Raw genomic sequence first — 14,414 nt, 5'->3', positions numbered from 1 at the left:
CTGTAAGCAAGTCCAGGTGCGACATCTGGTGGCCAGCCCGTACCATCCACAGACTAATGGCCTGTGCGAGCGGTTCAATGGCACCTTAAAGCAGATGCTTAAGATGTTGGTCGACTCCCATGGGCGTGACTGGGAGCGGTATCTCCCACACCTGTTATTTGCTTACCGGGAGGTTCCACAGGCCTCAACAGGATTCTCACCGTTTGAGCTCCTGTACGGGCGACGTGTGCGGGGCCCCCTGGCTCTGGTGAAAGAGGCTTGGGAAGGGGATTTGGCCACCCCTGGAGTGTCGGTTATCGAGTATGTCATGCGCTTCCGGGACAAAATGCAGGCCTTGACGCAACTGGTACACGACAATATGGCTCAAGCCCAGGCCGATCAGAAGCGTTGGTACGACCAGAACGCTTGTGAGAGGACCTACCAAGTGGGTCAAGAGGTGTGGGTACTGGTCCCCGTACCACAGGACAAGCTTCAGGCAGCCTGGGAAGGCCCATACCTCGTGTACCAGCAGCTCAACCCTGTGACGTACCTGGTCACCCTGGACCCTGCCCGTGGAAGGCGGAAGCCCTTCCATGTGAACATGATGAAGGCACATCATGAGCGGGAGGCATGTGCGCTCCCCGTGTGCAACCTGCCCGAGGAGGGAGAAGCGGAAACCCTCTTGGATATGCTAGCCCAGGTTAGGGCAGGCGGATCCATTGAGGATGTGGAGGTTGGCCACCAGCTCTTGGAGGACCAACGGTCCCAGCTGTGGGCCACCCTACACCCCTTCCGGGGGTTGTTTACCAACCAGCCCGGAAGGACTGACTTGGCTGTCCATCACGTGGACACTGGGGATCATCCCCCGATCCGGCGTTCAGCATATCGGGTCTCCCTGGAGGTGCAGCAACACATGCGCCAGGAGATTGACGAGATGCTGGAGCTGGGGGTGATCCAGGCATCCAACAGCGCTTGGGCCTCGCCTGTAGTCCTCGTCCCTAAGAAGGACCGAACCACTCGGTTCTGCGTGGACTACAGGGGGCTCAATGCGGTCACGGTCGCCGATGCGTACCCAATGCCACGCATCGATGACCTGCTCGATCAGTTGGCCGGGGCTCAGTACCTGACCATCATGGATCTGAGCCGGGGATATTGGCAGATCCCCCTGACTCACAAGGCCAGGGAACGCTCTGCCTTTATTACCCCATTTGGACTGTACGAGTCCACGGTGATGCCATTCGGGATGAGGAATGCCCCTGCCACTTTCCAGCGGATGGTCAACACCCTGCTCAAGGGACTTGAAGGGTACGCGGCCGCGTACCTGGATGACATTGCCGTCTTCAGTCCCACCTGGGAGGACCACCTAGAGCATCTAGCACAGGTGCTCAGGCGGATCCACCGGGCAGGTTTGACCATCAAGCCGGGAAAGTGTCAGCTGGCCATGAGCGAGGTCCAGTACCTCGGTCACCGGGTAGGTGGGAGAACACTGAAGCCCGAGCCTGAGAAAGTGGAGGCCATCGCATCCTGGCCTACCCCCAGGACCAAGAAGCAGGTGATGTCCTTCTTGGGGACCGCTGGGTACTATAGGAGGTTTGTTCCATGCTATAGTAGCCTGGCAAAGCCCTTGACGGACCTCACCAAGAAGAAGCTGCCCTCTGCAGTCGATTGGACAATGGACTGCGAGACAGCCTTCCGGGCCCTAAAGGACGCCCTGTCCAGCCCGCCCGTGCTACAGGCAGCCGACTTCACGCGGCCGTTTGTAGTACAGACCGACGCCCGTGACTTCGGCCTCGGTGCGGTGCTCAGCCAGGTGGACTCTGCGAGCCAAGAGCACCCAGTCTTGTACCTGAGCAGGAAGCTGTTACCAAGGGAAGTTGCCTATTCCACGATGGAGAAGGAGTGCCTGGCCATAGTGTGGGCCCTGCAGCGTCTGCAACCCTATCTATACGGGCGCCCCTTCATCGTGGAGACGGACCACAATCCCCTCAGCTGGTTGCACACCGTCTCTGGGACGAATGGGCGATTGTTGCGATGGAGCCTTGCGCTCCAGCAATACAACTTCACCATTCGCCACAAAAGGGGCCGTGACCACGGTAACGCAGACGGGCTGTCCCGACAAGGAGAGGTCGCGGACGGGCGCACGGGGGAACACCGGAGTGTGCTGCCCCCTAGCGCCCTCAAAAGGGGGGAGGTGTGAGGTAAATCCGGAGATATGACGATAAATCATGACATTCAAGTCATGTCAGGAAGCCCCCTCCTGGTGTCACTACCCCCTTCCCTTCACACAACTGGTTTAGCAACAAATCCATGGCCATGTCCTGTGATATGGAAATTAGGTGGCTTTAGGACAATGGATACAGGATGACTCCCTGCCGTCACCCTGTAGTAGGAGCTGCTAGCTAGTTAGCAAGGCTATGGACATAGCCAGACAGAACGACTCCAGTAAAAAATGGTTCATATCTCGCAAGCCATATTTCCGATAAATATGGCAACCATAAAAATGGTGTCTCCGCATGTGGACGATGCCGGCACCCCCTTTTTATGGGAACAGGACATTGGGAAATGCCCCAGGCGTGATATCAGCCAATGGGGAACTGGCAGACAGGTCATGAGTCCCCTCGTTCTGTAGCTAAATTCATAACTGTCACAATGAGAGCATTGGCGTCTGCCTACGACGCTCCCAGGCAAAGTTATAGCCAAAATCCCCTTTGCTGGATAATTCTGATCCATGCAGGGGGAGTGGCAGTGCTTCCCTGTGAGGTCACTAAGGTAGGAGGGGACCTGGATCTGCCCAGGTTGATAACCCTACTTCGGCCATTTTCCAGCGTTCTTCTGCTCGGGGGCCTGGTTGGGACAGACCTGTGAGAGAGTTCCTGGAAACCTGGTCTACAGCGCCCCCCTGTGGCCAGACGCACAAGGTAACTGATTGAATTGCATACCTGTTGTAAACCATGCTTTATCTGTAACTGTACTCTGACATATGTATATTCTGTAGATTCCCTATTGTATATATTGTAGTTCTAGTGTGCTTTAGGCGATTAAATTATATAATTAATCTTGAGCTGTTCTGTTATCTCGATCTTGAATCCCACGTCTGTGTGTTCGGCTAATAGTTACCGTGAAGCGGTTGGTGGCAGCGAGTTGTGCCAAGGATTATTGTGGGGAGGCCAGTGAGATTCGGGGAGAGTTTATATATTCCGCCCGCGGAGGTCGGGGGAATATATACCCTTCTCTCGCCGGGGGCCCTTCAATAATCGGCATAAGTAGTATAGCGGCCTCCTTGCTTATTGTCGGGCAATTCCATAATTGGCCTGACTATAAGAGGGGCGCTAGAGAGCGCGTCACGTGCTCTGTCTGTCGGTCGGGAGGTATAAAGTAGGGGTGACCCCCACTTGTTACCCCCCGATTGTGACGTACTGGTAGCCAGCGCGGGGGATTTCTGAGTGACCCCCCCGGTGGTTTGTGACAACCCCCAGCTCCTGGGCAGTAGAACGGGTCACGGGTGCCACGGGTGAACATGAGAACTGGGGTCTGAGTCTGCATGGTATATGGAGCAATAATGTGCATAGGTGATGAATGCTACACAATTTTACAAAATGAAAGTAGTGGTATCGTACCATTTTTTATAGCGATATGATTTGACAGTCAAGCGAAATCCAGTGCCCATTAATTGCAAATGTCCCCTTTGCTTTTGTTTTGTCATATGTCCCCCAAAGCTTTTCATCCATTGTCACTCACCATGCAGAATGATGCAGATTGAGATTGGTGCTTACGTAGAAGACAAAGTGGATCGAAACAGATATGTGCCCAAACGCATGTAAATGGTTAAAACTTTGCGTTTTCCCAAACATTCCATGTAAATATAAATTTATCCATTCAGATACGTTGTAGTACAGTACAAACTATGTCAAGTAAACCCCAAAATGGGTGTGAAATAGCCCTTCAGCTGGTCACACTGCATTTCTGGTGTACATTTGCGGTGAGGGGGATGGGGGAGTTCCCCTATGAATCCCCCTGTAAACAAGATTCAAATGCAGCACTGAAAGGGCCATAGACTGCAATGAGTTAAAATGGCCTTTTCTTCCTGAAAAATGTATGTCTGTCCAAACAAGTACAAAGTAACAAATAGGAGATAGTTGCACTCAGTAGTGCTAACACATGTGGAACAATGAATATGGGATTATAGACATATTATTAATAATAATAATTTTATTCATTTATATAGCGCTATTAGTTCCACAGCGCTTTACATACATTGGCTACACTGTCCCCATTGGGGCTCACAATCTAGAGTCCCTATCTGTATGTCTGTGGAGTGTGGGAGAAAAGCGGAGAATCCGGAGGAAACCAACGCAAACACGGGGAGAACATACAAACTCCTTGCAGATGTTGTCCTGGGTGGGATTTGAACCCAGGACCTCAGCGCTGCAAGGCTGCAGTGCTAACCACTGAGCAACGGTGCCGCCCATGCATGCAATACTGCTATGAAAAACAAGCAAAAATTGACATGCTTAGCACACAAAATTGGCCAGATTTTATGTGAGCCCAATAGAGAGGTCACCTTACTGCTCGCTGTTGGGCTCACATAAATCTGGCCATTTTTGTGTGCTAATTATCTAAATTTTGACATGTTTTTCATAGCAGTAATGCATGTTTATATTCCTATATTTATTGTTCCACATATCTTAGCATTGCAAGTGCAACTGTCACCTTTTTGTTACTATGTTTCATTTTCAGTTTGCAGCTGTTCACATTAGAAATATAGGCTGTGCCATCAGTCTTTCTCAAACAAGAACAGGAGCATGGTAATCTAGGTTTCTGTGCTTGGCTAAACCAATACGCATTGCAGTCTATGGCTCCATCGAGCATTTGTCTGAAATTTACGGGGTATTCAAGTGGAACCCACAAACACTACGGAATACGGGTGAACACATCCCTAGGAATAAGCTCTACGAGGGTTGTCATTACCTTCCCTGGTTATCGCTGGTGGAAAGCGAGAGCTGCGTTGTGAGTTCAGTAGAAAGGAAGCTATTCAGCTTTAGAAGAGATATCATGGCGGAGATACTGTATTTTTAGGTTTTCCTATACATGTAGAAGACAAGTCATTTAATGACAGTGACAAAATCTAAAATCAGGTTAAGGTTTTATTAAAGTACCTAACATCACATTATAAAAGAAAATCACAGAAAATCTGAGCCTAAAATAATAACATGGTATAAAGGACCAGTATCGCTGGGGGGATGGTTAGAAGAAGCTTTCTAAGGTTTTTCTAGGATAGCGGCTGTTTCTCAGAGTCGGCATCACTGATGAACCTTCTTGAACACTTGTTTGCAGGCTATATCTCCAACACGCATCTCCTGGGAGAAAATAAATAAAAAAAACAGGTGTAAAAATCAGGACAAGAAATGAAATTAATCTGTTGCGCTCTGGACTAGCCAGGTCGTCACAGGTAACACTCACACACCCCCACTAGACAGTAACATTAGCCAAACACAAAATCCTTGTTGCCTCCCTCCAGGGTCTGATGTCCACACCAGGTGGGGCGGAGCCAAGCGGTTGGCCCCACCCACCGAGGAGTTCTCAGGCCTGGAGGCGGGAAAAGTGACAGTGGAGTTCAGGAGTTCAGTGGAGGAGGTTGAAGTGAAGAGTGTCTGGGTTTGGGGCCCAGGCACTGACAACAAGGTTGGCAGACGGTGGTGGCCGTCTGCAGGAGTGGTGAATCAACGCGGAACCGTAGGTCCGGGGATGGGCGACGGCCCGCCGGTACAGACCGGGGAGCGAAGTGAAGCCAGCACACACAGGCAGGGCCATCGGACCCCGACTAGGCTTGGAGTCGCCGTCAACAGTCAAATCCGAGTGTGACAGGAACCCCAGGGGTTTCCTAACAGCCAAAGACCCAATAGAAGGCAACCACCCACACCGTGAGGGTATACAGCTACCGCCTAAGGCTAGAGACCCAAGGGCCAGCGCCTGCGGGCAAACAGGCTCCTCCGGCATCCATACACCGGGGAACGGACTACCGTTGGGGATCCACCATAGTCAAACAAGTACACAAAAGGTGCAGGGAAAAACAGCCGCCATCACCTGTCCGGGGAGAGACACTGCAGCCGGCTGCGGGACCCGTCCTTCCAGCCGTTTGGTTTACCGAGGACTTTGTACCTTTCTTGCTGAGTGAGTACACCCGTGCCATCCGGCACCGCGCCGCGCTGTCCCTGCAACCCTGCTCCTCACAACCCTGCCTCCCTGTCACATCATCGTGCCCCGGGACCACCAACCCCTACCCACGGAGGGGGAAAACAACATCCCAGCTGCTCCTTACCATCGCTCCCGGGATCCCCGTCACCAGCAGCGGTTGTGCCCATCTTCACCACGACCTGTGGGTGGCGTCACGGACTAAATTTCCCAAATCAACCACCCCTTTCACTCACGGGCGAGGAGCGCCGCTTGAGTCCCCGGATCCGGCCCACCGCTCGAGCAGCCATCGCAGCAGCGCCGGACGCGAGCGTAGCGCAGGGGCGTCCTCCCCGCCCGCGACATAAGCGACATAGAAATATAGTATAGTTCTATAGTTAAGTGGAGGTATTTGCTAATATTCATATTATTACATCTACTACATATTAGGACAGGATCTTGGAGATGGGAATAACCCTTTAAGCAGATCTGTCACCACTCTACAGTTTTCTATTTAAGAGTTTTTAGAATAGGGGCACACCCATGGTCCTATTCGTTAAAATTGGCAAAAAATAAACATTGCAGTTGGCTAATCAGAGAATACCTATATTTTACGAGTCTGGTGTATTTTTTTTTTTTGGGGAGGCCGGGGTGCTGCCCTCTCCACTGCATGTTGATAGATGGTGATCTGCTGTATTTTTGCATGCAGAGCAATCCATCAATCGCTGTAGAGAGACATTCATGAAATGCTCTTGTGGCGCCCTGGACAAGCCAGGTCGTCACAGGTACTGCAACAACATACCCCACACCCCGAAATAGGCACACCAGTCACACACAAATCCTTGTTGCCTCCCTCCAGGGGCTGATGTCCACACCAGGTGGGGTGGAGCCAGGCAATTGGCCCCACCCACTGAGGAGTTCACAGTCCTGGAGGCGGGAAAGGAAGTCAGTGGAGTTAGGGAGAGTGAAGGAGTAGGAGTAAAGAAGCAAGTGAGGAGAGCAAACTGACCGTGTCCGGGTACGTGGCCCGGGCACCGAGAGCAAGGTTGGCAGACGGTGGTGGCCGTCTGCAGGAGAGGCCGATCGACGCGGAACCGTAGGACCGGGGACGGGCGGTGGCCCGCCGGTACCGAACCGGGGAGCGAAGAGAAGCCAGCACAAACCGGCAGGGCCTACGGACCCCGACCAGGCTTGGAGTCGCCGTTAAACCGGTCAAATCCGTTAGCGACCGGAACCTCCAGGGTTTCCTAGCAGCAAAGACCCGACTGAAGGCAACCGTCCAAACCGAGAAGGGGAAACACAACTACCGCCACAGTTAGAATTCCCAGGGCCAGAGCCTGTGGGCAAAATCCAAGCTGGGGAGCGGGTTACTGGTGGGAAGCCATCGGGACCGAAGATACACAACAGGTGCAGGGAAAGGCAGCCACCACCAACCTACCGGGAGTAACCACAGCAGCCGGCTGCGGGACCCGTCCATCCAGCCGTTTGTTTTACCGGAGACTCTGTATCCATCATTGGCTGAGTGAGTACCACCGTGCTGTCCGGCACCGCGCTGCCCCCGCACCATTCCAACCCTGCCTCCCCGTGCCACCTCACCAGGCCCCGGGACCACCAAACCCCCTACCCACGGAGGGGAGAGAAACATCTCGGCTGCTCCTTGTCATCACTCCCGGGATCCCCGTCCAGAGCAGCGGTGGTGTCCCAACCTCACCACAAACCGTGGGTGGCGTCATGGACCAACTCCCCAAACCCAAACCACCCCCTTTTCACTAATGGGCGAGGAGCGCCGCTCGAGTCCCCAGATCCGGCCCACCGCTTGAGCCACCGAGCAGCAGCAGCAGCAGCGCCGGACCCGAGCTCCAGCGAGAGCGCAGCGGCAACGGCTCCCTCCCTGCCTGCGACACTCTGCTCATGAATACAGCGTATTTTCTTGCCTATGATGACTCCTTAGCACCACTTCCTCCACCCTCACACCCTCTTATATGGATGCTCCTGGGAGCAGTGGTATGGATTTTACATCTTGGCCAAACTCTGCTGTATTTTTCCCACATTATAGAGAGAGTTTAAAGGTTTTTTTCCCACTAAATCTGTGTATATTGCATTGTGTGTGTTAATATACTCAGCCACTGAAACCTTCTTTGGGATCCAGCACTGCTTCGCTCCTCTTCTAAGTGACGTAACCGCTCTTCAGATTTTGCGGCCCACACTGCGCTCTGTGTGACCTGGAAGCGGCTTTTACAATGTAAGGGTCAAGGGTCTGTGTGCACTGGGAAAATGTGTTTCTTAAAAGTGAAATACGCACCCTCTGGGAGAATTCGTCACCTGCGGCAAAAAAAATTGCACCAAAAACGCACCCAAAATCCGCATGCAGATTTACCGCGGTTTGTTGCGGTTTTTCCGCGAGTTGGTCCCTGCGGTTTTTAACCATTATTTAATGGCAAAACCGCGGAAAAGAGGTGACATGCTACTTCTTTTTTTGCTGCAGAAATTTTGCACTTGTTTACACATAACCTGTGTGATCTTTCCTGCATGCAGCTCAGTCCAAACCATTTGTGTGTCTTGCCCAGTTTTTTCTTATGTGGAATTTCTCATTGTCCTGCATATATTATTTATTCTTTATATACTGTATCTGTACATGCACTTTTCAGGATGATTTGGGACATTTTCTTTTAATGCCATATCCCTCTTTTTCTTATCCTCATGCATGATTGCACTTTATGATATTGCTGAATAAAGAAGTGTTTATTGAGAATTAACTCTTTGTCCTCTTGTTTCTTTATCATTATCTGACTTGCTGGTAATCTGGTTGGGTGATATCCCCCATCCCTGTTACAAATGTATTATATTTTAATGGAATTTAGGTATATAAGATTACGGTATCTCAGCACAGGAACCTTTTTATTAAAACCCATTTAATTGTAGAAATTACTATTTCAAGATCTATTGATTAAAATCAACTATGAAATTAACTTTGTGCATTGAAAAACCCATTTAAGTGCGGTGATGTCACTGAGAAGTGGAATGGAACAGCTCTGGATCCTGGAGGAGACGGCGGTAGGTGATTATATCACACACACACACTGAGGGGCACGGCAGCCAAATTTGAGATGCTGCCCCCTGACTGCTGGCCCCCTATGATAGGTTTTTGGAGGCCCCTCCCCCTGGAAAGACACTGTTCAGCTGCTCCCGCTTCCTGTGGTATGAATGGCTCTTGGCCCCACCTTCTGGATATAGGTCACCGCGCTGCCCAGCTTCCGGTCTCTCTGTTCCAGGACCCGGACCTGTTTCCCGCCCTGCCTCCCATTTCCCAAAACCCCGTGGTGTTGGCCAGTAATGTCTAAGTTGAAAGCTGCGACCAAAATTTATGCCAAAAGGAAAAGAGGAGAGAGTGTTTTTTCCCCATGCCTCTCCAAAAATTGAATAAGTGAAATAAAGCAATTTAACTTATAAAGAACGGTGTGGTTTCTTTCTAGAGGGGGAAAGTGGTGTTTGGGTCCTGGCAGTCACACACACACACACACACACACACACACACACACACACACACACACACACACACACACACACACACACACACACACACACACACACACACACACACGTTTATGGAAAAAAAGGTCATGGGAGGCTTCTTTAACATAGTGCCTCTCATTAGGCACGACCTGTTTACCGCTGTTAGGGATCCTATGGCCAGTTCTCCACTTTTTTAGGCAAGGAGTCCAATCTCTCCATAACTTCCTTTGCTTCTGAAGCAACAGAAAATTTGACTTTACTGTCAGTAAATGACTTTCTCATTATCAAAGGCTGCTGCTTGCCTTCCTCCACATGAAACACAGATGACTTCCAGAATTTATTTTTAAATTTAAACTTTGTATTTTTTAAAAAGAATCTTTCAACTAAAAGAATGGACCGCCTGGACTGAAAGGAATGACTCATTCTACCACTTCTCCCTCTGAATACTCAGGCAAATACACACTTATTTTTGCTGCAGGGATCTATGTGGTTTTGTTCAAAAATTCAAAAGACGAGGGAAACATGAAAGAAGATAGCTTGGAATAGAAGCTGCATGGACGGTTCAGCGGAGAGGTGGGGAGAATAGCGTCTTTGTGTGTAAAGCGAGTTGGTTGAACATTGCTCATGTCCAATCAAATGCATTCATCTAGAGGGTTTAACTTTTGTCAAATGTGAAAAAGAGGACTTAAATCATTCCCAAATGGGTCATTTACTTCCATATAAGATATAAATAGAAGCAAAATAAAAAGTATTTATACACAAAGGATGACTAAATGGAACTATCTGCTGCAATCAGAAAAGAAATGTATGGGTGTTACACACAGCGACGACGACAACGACGTCGCTGCTACGTCACCATTTTCTGTGACGTTGCAGCGACGTCCCGTCGCTGTCGCTATGTGTGACATCCAGCAATGACCTGGCCCCTGCTGTGAGGTCGCCGGTCGTTGCTGAATGTCCAGCTTCATTTTTTGGTCGTCGCTCTCCCGCTGTGACGCACACATTGCTGTGTGTGACAGCGAGAGAGCGACGAAATGAAGCGAGCAGGGAGCAGGAGCCGGCGTCTGGCAGCTGCGGTAAGCTGTAACTACGGTAAACATCGGGTAACCAAGGGAAGACCTTTCCCTGGTTACCTGATATTTAACTTCGTTACCAACATCCGCCGCTCTCGCTGCCAGTGCCGGCTCCTGCTGTCTGCACATGTAGCTGCAGTACACATCGGGTAATTAACCCGATGTGTATTGTAGCCATTAGTGCAGGGAGCCAGCGCTAAGCAGTGTGCGCGGCTCCCTGCTCTCTGCACATGTAGCACAGCGACGCGTGTCGTTATGATCGCTGCTGCTTCTGCTGTGTTTGACAGCTAAGCAGCGATCATAACTGCGACTTACAAGATCGCTGTGTGGCACCCTGGACAAGCCAGGGGCCACAGAGAACACCAACACACCCCACACTCCCAGCAGGCACACCGAAGTCAAAACACAAAACCCTTGTTGCCTTCCTCCAGGGGCTGATGTCCACACCAGGGGGTGGGCCAGGCGGTTGGTCCTGCCCGCCGAGGAGTTCACAGTCCTGGAGGCGGGAAAACAGACAGATTAGTTCAGGAGTTACAGGAGTTAGGAAGTAAAGTAGCAGTCGAGCAATCTGAAGTGAGTCCGGGTGTGTGGTCCGGACGGAGCAGCAAGGTTGGCAGACGGTGGTGACCGTCTGCAGGAGTGATCGATTGCAGTCTACTGTAAGGACCGTGGATGGGCGGTGGCCCGGCGGTACCGGACCGGTACACAAAGAGAAGTCAGCACCATCTGGCAGGGGCTTACGGACCCCGGCAAGGCTAGGAGTCGCCGTGAATTTGCCAATTTCGTTAGTGAAGGGAACCTCCTGGGTTTCCCAACAGCCAAGTCCCGACAGAAGGCAACAGACCAACCAAGTGAGGGAGACACCGCCACTGCCAAGGCAACCGTTTCTCAGGGCCAGCGCCTGCGGGCAAAAGGGGCTCCTCTGGCCTATATCCAAGCCGGGGAGCGGGTTACCGGTGGGAACCCATTGGAACCATCTACCGTATTTAGGTGCAGGGAAAGGCAGTCACCATCAACCTGCCGGGAGCAGAAACCACCGCAGCAGTCAGTGGGACCAGTCCATCCAGCCGTATGTTTTACCGAGAACTGTGTCTTCATCATTGGCTGAGTGAGTACCACCGTGCCGTGCGGCACAGCGCTGCCCCTGCGACCCTGCACCTCACTGGGATCCGGCCCACCGCTCGAGCCACCACCGAGCAGCAGCAGCCGCTGCAGCAGCGGCGGCCGGACCCGAGCAGTGGGAGAGCGCAGCGTCCCCTCCTCCGCCCGCGACAACTTGGCTGGCGTCACGAACAGGATCCTACCGTTCTACCGAACCGTACCGTTACGTACCGAAATGGCGACTGGTCGCATGTGAGCGCGGCTATAAAAGCAGGGACGCCAGGACCCTGCGGCCATCTTGTTCCTGCGAGAGGCCACCAGCAAGATGTTTATGCCATCCCGTAGCACCGTAGCCCCCTCACCTGGAACCGCGGCGTGGGTGGAGATCCGGACCGCGCAGCTCCAACAACGGCTGCAGGTCAAAATGCAGCTCCTCTTGGAGGAGTGGGAGACCGACATGGCGGAGGTCATAGCGACTGTGCGGAGACGCGAGGAGGAAGTTGCGGAAGGGAGGGTGAGTGACCCATGCCCCGATACCCCTAGTGGGTCGGTCATCGCGGCTGCGGGACCCGGTCTGAACCCCCTCGCCCTACTGCCTCCCTCGCCACCCGTCCCGGCTGCCGTGACCCCGCCACTAGGCCCGCTACCCCCGCAGCCGGTAGCGATACCCCGCCTGTTCGCCCAGGCGGACCGACCTGTAGCCGGAGCCCGTAGCCGACCGGAGGTGCTACCGTGGAAAGCCCCGAAGCCTGAACCGGATGCACCCCCCGAGAGATTCCCCGAGCCGGAGCAGACAGACCGCTCCGTGCCGAAGGCCCAGCGGAGGAAAGCCCCTGTGCCCATCCCCCACACCTCGGCTGAGGTTGCGCCGGGTTGCCGCTGCAAGGCGGCGTCCAAGGCCAAGTCACCGCGGGACCTTCCGCTCAGATCACCAGCAGTGGGCAGTGTCCAAAAGGTCTCGCGGGGCCCGACCCGTGCGCCGGAGCTCGCAGCAGCACCATACTGGGATAGGGAGCCGGTACCGTTGGGCTCAGAAATCGAGGAAAGGGAAAGGAAGAAGGCGGAGTTGGTGGCCCGTGCAATCCGGGAGAAGGAGAGCCTCCGCCAAGTGACCTTCCGTGTCCGGGGCCCCCTTGTATGAAGGGCAGGTGAGGCGGTTTTATGTCCGCCGGGGCTATGGCTTCATATACGAACCGGGCTTGGAGGCCGAGGTATTCATAGCCCGGCGGGATGTTAATGCCCACCTGCCGGAGAAGCACCCAGACCGTAACCTGATGCCGGGCGACCTGGTGCAGTACACCCGGCACTGTGGGGAGAGGGGGTGGTTTGCGCTGGATGCCAAGCTGAGGGGCAGCCAAGAGGCCCGGGTGTCCGCCGCGTCCCCTCCCCCAGCAGACACCGAAGAATCGGAGTGATGGCAGCGGAATGCCGTTGTCACCGTCCCCGTTGGGACCACGAACATTGTGTGTTAAAAATGCAGTTTGAAAAGTTTGAAAATGAATGATAAGTGAATGATACCGTGGAAAAGTCACCTGATTGAAGCCTTGATTTGCAACCTTGATTTGAAACCGGTCGTTGCCGGCAACTGGTCCCCGTTGGGACCCCCTTCACCATTTTGCATAAGGGACTCCTTATGAACAAGCCCGAGAACTAGGAGGGCAACCACAAACTTGTGGCATGTAAATAAAATATGTTTTATGGCTTCTACCGTGACCGCCTCCAGAGAGGCAGATTGGAGGAAGGGCCCGCAGTGGAGCAGGCTGGGGCCCAGCCACCACCGGAACCGGTGGCGATCCTCTGGGGGTTTCAGGGGTTCCCCATGGACGTGGGTCCCCTGACAAGGACAGAACCCACTCGGGCAACTTGTGCAGGACTGGGGTCAAGGGGTGCTGCCTGTTTGCTTAGGGGCAGCAGCAGGGCCAGGTTGCTTGGGTGGGAGAGAGCGGAAGCCGTAACATTTAAGTAAGAGTACCTCCCGATGTGGGAAGAAGTTATTATAATTGTAATGTGTGTTACCGTTTTTTGTTTTTTATATTTTTCAGTTGGTGAAAATAAAACCGGTGATGGACGGGCAGCCCGCGGACGGTCTGCATTTAACTAAGGGGGAATGTGGCACCCTGGACAAGCCAGGGGCCACAGAGAACAACACCAACACACCCCACACTCCCAGCAGGCACACCGAAGTCAAAACACAAAACCCTTGTTGCCTTCCTCCAGGGGCTGATGTCCACACCAGGGGGTGGGCCAGGCGGTTGGTCCCGCCCACCGAGGAGTTCACAGTCCTGGAGGCGGGAAAACAGACAGATTAGTTCAGGAGTTACAGGAGTGAGGAAGTAAAGTAGCAGTCGAGCAATCTGAAGTGATTCCGGGTGTGTGGCCCGGACGGAGCAGCAAGGTTGGCAGACGGTGGTGACCGTCTGCAGGAGTGACCGATTGGAGTCTACCGTAAGGACCGTGGACGGGCGGTGGCCTGGCGGTACCGGACCGGTACACAAAGAGAAGTCAGCACCATCTGGCAGGGGCTTACGGACCCCGGCAAGGCTAGGAGTCGCCGTGAATTTGCCAAATTCGTTAGTG

The 14,414-nt window shown here is 53.0% G+C and overlaps 1 protein-coding gene across 1 annotated transcript in view; it reads right to left on the bottom strand.

Moving 5' to 3' along the window:
* Positions 1-5,105: 5,105 nt before the first annotated feature.
* Positions 5,106-14,414, bottom strand: part of RBP1 (retinol binding protein 1) — a 70,845-nt gene continuing 61,536 nt past the window's right edge. The window contains exon 4 of the mRNA XM_075338677.1: positions 5,106-5,336. Within this exon, the coding sequence (XP_075194792.1) occupies positions 5,280-5,336 (57 nt within the window). The 3' untranslated portion in view covers positions 5,106-5,279. The remainder of the gene's footprint in view (positions 5,337-14,414) is intronic.

This window comes from Anomaloglossus baeobatrachus, chromosome 3, assembly GCF_048569485.1.
Source record: "Anomaloglossus baeobatrachus isolate aAnoBae1 chromosome 3, aAnoBae1.hap1, whole genome shotgun sequence".
NCBI lineage: Eukaryota > Metazoa > Chordata > Amphibia > Anura > Aromobatidae > Anomaloglossus > Anomaloglossus baeobatrachus.
This window is presented reverse-complemented; position numbering and strand designations above follow the sequence as displayed.